This window comes from Henckelia pumila, chromosome 3 (assembly GCF_033568475.1).
Source record: "Henckelia pumila isolate YLH828 chromosome 3, ASM3356847v2, whole genome shotgun sequence".
Taxonomy (NCBI): domain Eukaryota; kingdom Viridiplantae; phylum Streptophyta; class Magnoliopsida; order Lamiales; family Gesneriaceae; genus Henckelia; species Henckelia pumila.
Genome location: NC_133122.1, coordinates 123,689,851 through 123,702,124, shown reverse-complemented (window position 1 = coordinate 123,702,124; position 12,274 = coordinate 123,689,851). Strand labels below are relative to the sequence as shown.

The 12,274-nt window shown below is 34.8% G+C and overlaps 1 protein-coding gene across 1 annotated transcript; it reads left to right on the top strand.

The window, feature by feature from the left end:
* Positions 1–7,368: 7,368 nt before the first annotated feature.
* Positions 7,369–9,290, top strand: LOC140889422 (uncharacterized). The gene is made up of 2 exons (XM_073297135.1): positions 7,369–7,508; positions 8,756–9,290. The coding sequence occupies exons 1-2, from the start codon at positions 7,369–7,371 to the stop codon at positions 9,288–9,290; spliced, it is 675 nt and encodes a 224-aa protein (XP_073153236.1).
* The last annotated feature ends 2,984 nt before the right edge of the window (positions 9,291–12,274 follow it).

Genomic DNA, 12,274 nt, shown 5'->3' with positions numbered 1-12,274 from the left:
ACTTCGAATCATTTTTATCTTTGAACTTTGTTGATTTTCAATCTCAATCTTATATTTCTTAAAAGCTTCGATTGCTTTATCTTTGCTTTTCAATAAATATACATAACAAAATTTGGTGCAGTCATCAATGAATGTTATAAAATACTTAATTCCACCTCGTGTTTGTACCATTTTTAAATCACATACATCAGTGTGTATTAATTCGAGTGGCGTAGTACTTCTCGTGATAGAATGAAATGGAGTGGACATTTTTGCTTGAACACAAATCTCATACTTGTTTTGTGGATTTCTTTTAAACATAGATATTACATTTAAATTTTCAAGTCTTTGCAACATGTTGAAGTTAACATGTCCAAAACGTTCATGCCATAAATCATAACTTTCAGTCAAGTAAGCAGAACCAACAATTTTATTCTTCGCCTCAGGGCGCGGATAACATTAATTACATTCAACTTAAAGAGCCCACTATCTTGGTACCCTTTACCAACAAATACACCCGATTTTGTTAAAACAAATTTATCAGACTTAAATACCATTCTAAATCCTGTCTTGCTCAAGAGTGAACCAGAAACTGAATTCTTTCGAATATCTAGTACATGCAGCACATTCTTGAGCGTCACCTCTTTGCCTGAGGTCATTTTCAACACCACATTTCCTACTCCATTGACTTCAAACATTGCGGAGTTTTCCATGAACAACTTTCGATCACCAACAGTGGAATAGGTGGAATACAAATCTTTATCTGCACAAATGTGGCTCGTAGAGCCAGTATAGATCCACCATCATGTTGGATCATCCACCATGTTGGTCTCACAAATAACAGCACTTAGATCAATATCAGAAATTTCTAAAGGCACATACCTTTCTTCAACCATGTTTGCTTGCTTTGGTTTTTTATTTTTGTTGTTTTTCTTTGGTAGTCGGCAGTCCCTTGCCATGTGATTCGGTTTTCCACAGTTGTAGTAACTTCCTTGGAATTTCTTTGCTTTCCCCTTTTGCTTTCCATCATGGGGGCGCTTTCTCTTATGACTTGTACTATATTTTGCCAGGTTTGCTTTGGCCTCGGTTTCCATCATCTTGTTGTATGACTTGGCCTCGGTGTTTCTGTTATCCTCCTCAATGCGAAGTCTTACAACAAGATCTTCAAGTTTTAACTCCTTGCGTTTGTGCTTAAGGTAGTTCTTGAAGTCCTTCCACAGAGGTGGCAAATTCTTAATTATAGAAATGACTTGGAATGGTTCATTGATCTCCATCCCTTCGGCCAACAATTCATGCAAGATAATCTGTATTTCTTGCACTTGACTCATCACAATTTTTGAATCTATCATCTTGAAGTCCATAAATTTTCCAACCATGAACTTCTTTATGCCTCTATCTTCAGTTTTGTACTTCTTTTCCAAGGAATCCCAGAGTTCCTTGGAAGTCTTGACAGAGGAGTAGACACTGTAAAGTATGTAATCAAGGCCATTCAATATATAGTTCTGCACAGGAAAGCGCTGTGATTCCATGCGTCAACCACAGTCCTCCTTTGGGTATCAGAATCGCCTTCAATGATGACGGGGGGGATCCTCTTTGAGAAATCTAGATAGATTCAGTGTGGTAAGGTAGAACAACATCTTCTGCTGCCAATGTTTGAATTCGGCACCAAAAAACTTTGGTGGATTTCTCCATGCGCGGGGGCAGAAGCGAGCGGAGTTAATGAGACGGTAGAAATCTTTAGAATTCGAGAAACAATTTCTAACAACGAAAATTTCGTCTTGCGATTGTTGTAAGGATGAACTTCGAATTCTGAACAAACTGAATCAATAGCAACACAACAAATTTAAGACTAGTCGAGGCGAGAGATTCTCTCTATCCGCAAGACGAAATTGCCCGTAACGAAAATAAGCATAACTAAAATCAAACTTGGACTATTAAGGAGAGAAACACATTGGAAATTTTCCAATGTGGGACAAGCTTTTCCTCCCTTCAATTCATTCACCAAATTTTTCCAATAGTTTATTTCCTCGGAAACTCTTTATTTCCAGGCTCATCATCTCAAATATTATATGTATTTAGATTTTGGGAGGATGAGAAGTGAAGGAGAATTGAACATTTATGAAAAAAAAATTATGATGTGAGAACCCACAGTCGCTACTTTTCGACGCGCACTAGGTAAATTCTCAGACTAACGCAATAGTCTACAAACTACGCTAGTCAAATAAACTGCACTAAGCAAGTCATGTGCGACATGCTATTCCAAAAAAGTATTGATAGGGAGAATGGAACTTTTAACCTTTGGTCTAATGCTTACCTACTCCACCAGACACCAACTAAGACACCCTCTTAGGCAGGGGCGGATCCAGATATATTCAACTAATTAAAGTATCAGTTATATTCAACTAATTAAACATCAACTATATGTTTCGAACAAAATATTTGTACATTAAAGATATTAGACGTTCATTATAATTTTTAAAGTTTTTTTATGATAATATCAATACAAATATTTTTAGCAATTAATTTCAATACATATCATCAATGCATCCAAGAGAAAATCGTCCTCTATTTTGCTTTGAAACCTAATTTTGTTAAAATCTATGGCTGAGAATGACTTTTTTCTATAATAGTTGTAGAGCTTGAAAGTGTAACCACAAACACGATCACTCTAAAAATAAGCTCTTATATCTCTATGGTGTCTCATTCTCTTTTATTTATTTCATATATTTAATTTTATTATTTTAAATATATATATGTATATCTTCAAATATATATATATATATATATATATATATAGTTTTGCTATGTTGCCCACTAACCGTGCAAACCTCTGTGCCCACCATGTGTAATAGTTGAGTGTTTTATACATGGTGGGCACAGAGGTTGGCACGGTTGGTGGGCAGCATAGCAAAACTGTATATATATATACATATATGTATATATTATTTTATTTTATACTCAATTCGTCTTATATATATATACTTCCTTTTCACACATATTAACAATTCTTTTTAGGAAATTTCAATTGGTAAATAACTTTCCAATATTATCCTTATTTAATGAATACTTATATGGTCTAAAAAAATTATTAAAATTAATCTATATATTTAATGAAAATTTCGATTAAATATGAGCATATTAATAAAAAAAATGGAAAAAATATTATTAATTATCATACAATTAGTCTATAGATTTTAGGGGGGGAAAATGAAAAAGTGATTATATATGAAACATCAAAAGATCGTGTAATTTTAGGGGTGCAATAGGGTCGGGACCCGTCCCGTAAACTCCCTACCCAACTCCCGTCCCGAAAAGAATCGGAATATTTTTTTTCTCCCAATCCCGTACCTGAAACATTTCGGGACCCGATTATTCAGGATCCCGTCGTGTAAGGAGAGAAAATCCCGATTTTTTTTCATGTTCAAGATTTCGTTCAAAAAATAAAAAAAAATGTGATAATTTTATTAAATATAATATTTAGAAACTTATATTTATAAATAAAAATAAATATTCAACTTAAAACATATAATATTAAAATATTTCGGATAATGTTTCAAAGTTTTTTTAAGAGAAAAAATGTATCGGATAATTATTAATAAAATGTTCGGATACAATTACTAAATAAATTTTGTTAAATAGATTGTCAAATTAATCTCTTGAGTCTTGTTATACATATTTGTTCTAATTAGATAATTATAAATATGAATTAATAATTTAATTATTAATTTAATTTTTAAAATATACAAAAATAAAATGACATTTCGTGATTTTACAATTTGATCGTCCCAACAATAAAAATTATGCCAATTAAGTCGACAATTAAGTGTTATATGAGTTGAAACCTAATAATATTTTGTTTATTATATTAATAAATTTATTAATAAAATATATTATTATATTATTTCGGGACGGGTCGGGAATCCCGTCGGGATAAGGTTTTATTCCCGATCCCGCTCCCGATATTAATCGGGATGGGAAAAATCCCGAAAGTTCGGGTCAAAAAAATATTGGGTTGGGATTTTTTCGGGACGGGAATGGGATGAGATTCGGGAATGGTCGGGATTTCGGGAATTTTTGCCATCCCTATGTAATTTTAGATAATAAATTTTAAAGATATCAATAAATAATTAAATATAAAAATATTTTAAATATTTGGAGTTGTTTTTTCAAGTAATATGACATCTTCTTCCATTTTATTTGTTATTATAATGTCATTTTATTTTATAAAATTTTATAGAATAAAATTTAAAATTTTCAGAAAATAAATAATTTATCATTAATTAAAAAATAATTATAATTTAGTTAAAGAAGAAGGGAGAAATAATAAGAAAAAATTATGTATGTGTGAGAGAGGAGGAAAAAAGAAAACAAAAGAGAGAATGAGAGGGAAAAAATTAAAATTGCTAGGAGTAAGAATCGAACCTTGGTAGAAAAGCCACATAAAGAAGCTTTCGCCCCTGCAGAATTTGTGTTAATTTCAAAGGAGACATTATTATATATACTAAGACCTAAAACTATTAAACATACAAAACTAAAAATATTAAAATTTTTGTGGGGACAGTGCCCCGGAGTCCTGTGGTGGATCCGCCCCTGCTTTTATTAGCAGAAAATTATATTTGTATGTTTTTTTTAACATCTATGATAAAACTATATTTTTGATCGTATAATTTATATATTTGTTTTGTCAATCTACGATCTTAGTTCATTAAATTAAATAACAACCAGGTAAAGATCGTCAACAATCTTCCCCCACCGATGCTCCACATCTGATTCGGAACCAAAATTTTTAATCAGATATTAGCCTTCATCGTTTCTTAATCTCAAGGATATATGTTAGCGAACTGAAGAATTGCATTCAACATTCATGAATATTTATGATCTTAATTAACTCTCAACCACATAAATAAACTAATCCACCTTACCAAAAAAATATATGATAATGCAACTTGTCTCTCGTCTTCTAGACATAAATATATATTTTATACGTAATATATATAAGATAATGCATTTGTGCGCTTATTTGATGGTGTCAATTTATAGGTTATTAGGCTTGTGCATGAAATAATAGTGCTCCCAATATTATTTTCGTTGGACAATATTTAAATCCAATTTCTCATGTAGCTAGCGATATCTTCTATTAACTCAAGATTTTGAATTGGTTTGTGTGATTATTAAGTCTATAGTGGAACAAACACTCTTCCACGATCTTATGTAGCTAGCAATTAGTCTCGCGCATACATTGTAGGGTTTGAAAATACAAACAATCTTGATTTTAATGATAACAAATTTGTTATTTGTTTCTAACATATTTAATCAAGTGTGAAGTTGATAGAATTTTCAGAATTTGGAACTCGAATTTATTCAAACTGGAATTCTGGCGCAGTTAATTGTTTCGAACATATATCATAGTTCAGTGATCCAAATGACCAGAATACAAAACGGTTGGAAAGCCTATTCAAAACTCTACAATTCATATATCAGACCAGATCAATTAGTTCGGTTGTTATATATGTCAAAGTAGTTGTGCTTGCTGACTAAATTCAAGTTGAGATTGATTGTTGTGCATTGCATTCATGTTTTTAAAATCATGAAATAGCTTTTAGCAAGGGGGAGCAATGATGAAAAATTCAATAGAGCATATTGGTTTTATCCCTCTATTTTTACAAACTTTTTTTCTTCAAACTTTTAGGATGAGCTCATCGTTTATCATATTTTTTAACCTTTTTTATTTTCACAAAAAAGGAAGAAAAATACTTTGCATAAAAATATAATTTTCATTCTTTGCATTTTTTGTTTCATTGTTCATATTTTTATCTAAGTTTTGTTATCATCAAAAAGGAGGAGATTGTTGGGTTTGAAAATGCAAGCAATCTTGATTTTGATGATCACAAAACTTGTTATTATGTTTCTAACATATTTAATCAAGTGTGTAGTTGGTATATCAATTTTAAATTTTGAGAAGTTGTAACTCGAATTCATTCAAGCTGGAATTTGGCGCATTTGATTGTTTCGTCGCATAGACTGCAATTAAAAATAAGAAGAAATTAATTAGTAACTTAAAATAAAAGAAAAAAAACTCTAAATTAAAATCTAGACTAATTGGTAACAAGACTAAAAAAAATAATAAAAATTTACTCCCCGGCAACGGCGCCAAAAACTTGTTATTGATTTTGGGAAGGACGTTCTTGGCTACTAGGCGTGCACTGGTCGATGTAAAATAAGGTGAATTAATGCTCAGAGTCGGTGTTGAATCGATCACGTTTAATATCTACAAGGCCAACAAATGTCAAGATTAAGTAAGTACATGTCATAGAATTGATATTCTTGATTCTTATGTGAACTCTCTTGATGTAGGAATGAATTTCAAGGATACATTAGAGAGATGTATTTCTACTTCTGTCATGGAAATGGATGGAGTTGATTGGGACCTTCGAGAGCAAGTACTAGATCTTGAAGAGTTGCCAAAGGAAAAAAAGATAGGAAATCGTGAAGAAATCGAGTTACATGCATCAAAAGATGAGGAGCTCGAACCCACTCTAGAACTGAAAGCTCTTCCCGAACACCTAAGCTACTCATTTTTGGGTGAGAAATCATCTTATTCGGTAATAATTTCTTCTTTCCTTACTTGTGTAGAGAAAGATAAATTGTTACGGGTTTTAAATTAGTTTAATTCTGCATTGGGATGGCCAATTGTTGATATAAAGGGATTAGCCCATCGATTTGTATGCATGAGATTTTGATGGAATATTCTTATAAACCATATGTTGATCATCAGATGAGATTAAATCCATCAATGAAGGAGGTAGTAAAGAAGGAGGTTTTGAAACTATTAAATGCTGGAATTATTTATCCTATTTCAGATAGTGCATGGTTGTCTCTAGTACAGGTTGTGCCGAAGAAAGGTGGTATGAAGGTCGTTAAAGATAAAAATAATGAGTTTATTTCCACAAGAACAGTGACTGGATGACGAGTTTGTATCGACTACGGGAGACTTAATAATGCCACTAGAAAAGACCACTTCCCACTCCCATTCATTGACCAGATACTTGACAGTTTAGCCGGTTACCCTTATTATTGTTTCTTGGATGATTATTCAGGGTACAATCAAATCGTCATTAGTCTGGAAGATCAAGAAAAGACCGTATTCATATTCTCATATGGTACATACGCCTACAGAAGAATGCCTTTCAGAATTAGCAATGCACTAGCGACCTTTCAGCGGTGTATGATGGCCATCTTTTCAGATATGTTGGAGGACATAATGGAAATATTCATGGATGATTTTCAGGTATTTGGTTCCTCCTTTGATAATTTCTTGCATAATTTAACACTTGTTTTGCAGAGATGTGTTGACAAGAATTTGGTGTGAAACTAGGAAAGTGTCATTTTATGGTACAAGTTGGTATCATGCTTGGTCACAAGGTGTCTGCAAAATATCTTGAAGTGGATAGGGCCAAAGTGGTGGCAATCATGAAACTTCCACCACCAAAGAACGTTAAAGCTATTAGGAGTTTTTTTGGACATGTCGGGTTTTATAGTCGCTTTATTAGAGATTTTTCTAAGATAACAAAACTCTTGTGTAATTTGTTAGAAAAGGACTCACCTTTTCTATTAGATGATGCATGTCTGCAGGCTTTTTTAACAAGATCAAAGGAGTGTTGATTTCGACACCGATCATGATAGTGCGAAACTGGGAAGAACCCTTTGAGTTAATGTGCGACACAAGCGATTGCACAATTGGAGCTATGTTAGGCCATCGAAGGGACAAAATTTTCCGGCCGATTTAATATGCCAGTAAAACACTTGACAGTGCACAACAAAATTATACAACCACTTCGGTGGTATTTGAGTTTGACAAGTTTTGGCCATACCTCATTGGTACCAAGGTGCTAATTTACACAGATCATGCAGCAATTCGATACTTGTTTGCTAAAAAAGATTCTAAGCCTTGGTTGATCCGATGGATCTTACTCCTTCAATAGTTTGATTTCGAGATCTGAGACAAGAAAGGGAGTGAAAATTTTGTAGTAGAATATCCATATCGCCTTGAGCTGGTAGAAGAATTAGAGGGCGGATTCATCCAAGAGACTTTCCCAGATGAACACCTCTTTGAGGTAAATTTTAAATTCCCATGGTATGCTGATTTTGCTAACTATCTCTCTTGTGGTGTGTTACCTCCAGATCTCACTCGCCATTAAAAGAAAAAATTTCTATGTGATGTGATATTCTACTTTTGGGATGATCCAATCGTCTACAAAAACTGCTCCGATTAGGTCATTAGGCGATGTATTGGAGATGAAGAAGCGAGAGAAATTTTGGAGCAGTACCATTCTGCACCATACGATGGACATTTCGGAGCGGCACAAACTACAGCTAAGGTACTTTAATCTGGATTTTATTAGCCAACTTTGTTTAAAGATAGCTATACCTTAGTAAAATCTTGCGATCGCTGTCAAAAAACGGGTAATATTTCTAGGCTTCATGAGTTGCCCCTAACAAATATTTTGGAAGTAGAACTTTTTGATGTTTGGGGCATTGATTTCATGGGTTCCTTTCCCACTTATTTTGGTCATTCATATATTCTAATAACAGTGGATTACGTTTAGAAATAGGTGGAAGAAATTGCTACCTAAACTAACGATGCTCGGGTTGTAGTTAAATTTGTCCACAAGAATATTTTCACAAGGTTTGGCACCCCACGAGCTATACACAGTGACGAAGGTACGCACTTCTGCAATAAGATTTTTAATGCGTTACTGACCAAATATGGTGTTAGGCACAAGGTGGCATGTGCATATCACCCTCAGACCAATGGTCAAGCAGAAATATCCAACCGAGAGATCAAGAAAAATCTAGAAAAAATAGTGAAGACAAACCGGAAGGATTGGGCCAGCAAGCTAGATGATGTGCGTTGGGCATATCGGACTGCTTTCAAGACTCCCATCGGGATGTCTCCCAACAGATTTTTGTTTGGAAATTCTTGTGACCTACCACTGGAACTGGAGCATAAGGCATTTTGGGCATTAAAGAATTTAATTTTTGATCTTGCAGCATTCGGAGAATTGAGAAAATCGCAGTTGAGTGAGATGGAGGAGTTTCGAGGTGATGTCTATGAAAATGCAAAGATGTACAAAGAGAAAACAAAAGGATGGAATTATAAAAAGATACTATGGAGGGAGTTCGAACCGGGACAAAGAGTGCTTTTATTTAACTCCCGACTCAGAATATTTCTTGGTAAATTGAAATCAAGATGGTCTGGACCTTTCACTATAGGCAAAGTACATCCATTTGGTGCAATTGAACTGAGATGAAATGATGGCCGAATCTTTCAAGTTAACAGCCAACAAGTGAAGCGCTATTTTGAGAATGAAGAGAGGAACATTTTGAGCGTTCCATTGAGCACACCAAGTTGAGACAGCAACAGTAGTCCGGCTAACGACTTAAAACTAAGCGTTGTTTGGGAGGCAACCCAAAGAAATTACTTTCATGTTTTACTTTATTTTATTTATTTAATTAATTAATGATTATTATTATTTATTCTATTTAATTAGCATGCATCCTGTACCTAAGACTTTTTTTTGTGCAGGTACGAGTTTTGGCATCAAAAGTCAGCATGCTAGGTGAATCGGCGCAGAAAAAGGTCACCCCTGTGCCACTGTCACACTCGTAAACTACACAAACCAGCATGCTCGGTGCACCTGCATGGAAACACTCGTGACCCTGCTCCAATTGTCGCGCTCCTGCGACGTTTTCTTTGTGCACTTGCGCCACTCTCACACTAATAAACTCGTCGGCAAGAAGCGAGCACCGTGCATCTGCGCAAAAACACTTGCGCCCCTGCGCTACTCTATCAGCGCTCCTACGCCTATGTGATCTTAAAATACATGCTAGGGCTCTAATTCGGTATCTGCGCCTCTCTCGCCTGAACTCATAAATCTCCCTCTCTCCCTCGTGCTCTCAAATCACATCCAGGAGTCTGCTTTCTCTCCCACAAGGACAACTCATGCCATCTACACATCACAAGCCCTCCTACTTCATAACTCCACCAAAATCTTCTTCTCTAGCCCTCACAAGCATCCAACTTTCATCTCAACTTTCCTTCTCCTCTATTATAAATCAAGTGCATCTTGATCCGGTGATGGCTCATCTCTCCAAAAGGCAACCAAGGTATAACCCTAATTTTGTTAATCCTTAAATGCATACAAATCTCGTGTTGTGAGATTAATGTTTTTAATGCTATAACAAGTCTCAAAAGTTATGTTTTGATGATTACAAAACTAGGTTAATTGTTACTAATGATTTAAAGTAAGAAAATTGCAGATAGTATTTTTTCTTGTTAGAAAAATATTAAAGTCTCGAAGATCGAAGTTGATTGATTAAAATAGAAGAAAAAAATTGAAGCTATTATTTTCGAATTACAGACTTCGGATGATCCGTTTTAGATTTCGGATGGTCCAATGTATTTTCACCATTATTTAATTGATCGGAAGTTAGTTTAGATGCTGCGAAGTTAGAGTTCGAACGATCCGATCATTTTCTTGAATATTTTAATTCTTCGGAAGTTGGTTCGGAAGGTGCGAAGCTATGACGTTCGAATGATCCAATGGTGTTCGGATGATCCGATGATTTTATATCATTATTATATTCTTCAAAAGGGCGTTCGGAGGCAAAGATGGTGTCGTTCGGATATTCCAAAGTCGAGTTTGAACGATTAGATCTTGTAGCGACTGTCAGAGATTTGTTCGAAGAAAATTAGCTCGACACAACATTTAACTCAGGCGTTCGGACGATCTAAAGAGAGTTTGAATGCTCCGAAGGCCGTCATATTTGAATTTGAATTTATTTTGGTGCGCACAGTTCTGACGCTCCGAAGCCATGAACGGACGCTCCGATCCCTGCCGATTTCAACACTATAAATATTCCATTCGAGAGGCATTTGGAATCGTCAACTCAGAAATCAAACATCTCTTGAGCATTCTTTTGAGCCTTCTAAGAATTTATTTCATGTCCCTCAAATATATTTGTGTACAGGCTTATTTGTGTGGTGTTTGAAAAAAAATATCATGTATACCTGAGTGTGAAGCCAAGTTTGTCAAGTTGTTGTGAGGCTATCCTTGGATCACTTAAGGCCAAGTTTATCAAGTTGTATCTGTGGCTATCCTTGGAGCCCTTAAGGCCAAGAATATGCGGTGATCATGTTTTTGTTGTTGTATCGGCTAACTTGGAGCCATCAAGGCCAAGACGAATTGATAGTGATACCTTGGTCGACCTTAAACAAGAAGGAGATACTTAGACGATTTATCGTCGAACTTCCATAAACATATCCTCTCTTATTTACTGATTTATTTACTTTCAGTCATTTACTTTATTTACTACTGCATTTATCTTTGATTGTCCCTAGGTCTTCCGCTTGCGTTTTTGCAAAATCATTTTAAATTTCTAAAGAGACCAATAGAACCTAAATCCCTTCCCCACCCCCCTCCATTAGGTTCTAACAAGTTGTATCAGATCCCACTTTTGTTTTTTATTTTTCAAAAGTTTCTATGGTCAATCTAGCGAATGATTATGCTCAAGTACAATCAACCAATCATTATTCTATTTTTAATGGCATAAACTACGGGTATTGGAAAAATAGAATGTCTATATATATCCAATCCGTAGACTATGATCTATGGAAAGTGACGATGAAAGGTCCTTGCATCCCTATGAAAATAATGGATGACAAGGAAATTCCAAAAGGAATTGATGAATTTTCCAAAGAGGATATGCAATTAATTTCACAAAATGCTAAAGCTATGAATATTCTGCATTGTGCCTTAGATATGAACGAGTACAACCAAATATCAATGTTCTCCTCGAAAAAATAAATATGGGACAAATTGGAGATTTCCACAAAGGAACAAATCAAGTCAAAGAAACAAAGATTGATCTTCTACAACTCAAATACGAAACCTTCGAGATATTGATACCAAGTTCCGGAGGCTTACTCAAATCATCAACGAACTAGCCTAACTTGGAGAAAACTATCCAACCAAGCAAGTATGGAGAAGAGAACTTTGATCAATACCAAAGGAGTGATGCAAAAAGAACGGTGATCATCGAGTCCAACAAAGATGTGAGGACCCGGATTCTAATCATCTAAACATAATAAATCATTTAATAATCAACAAAAAGTCCGGACCGAAAGGTCAAGAAATTTTTTTTTAAAGGGCATGCATGGACCCCGTGCACCCTCTGTGCCCGGGTTCGTGCATTAATCTGCACAAAACCCAACTTCTGAATAAAAAATGCACGG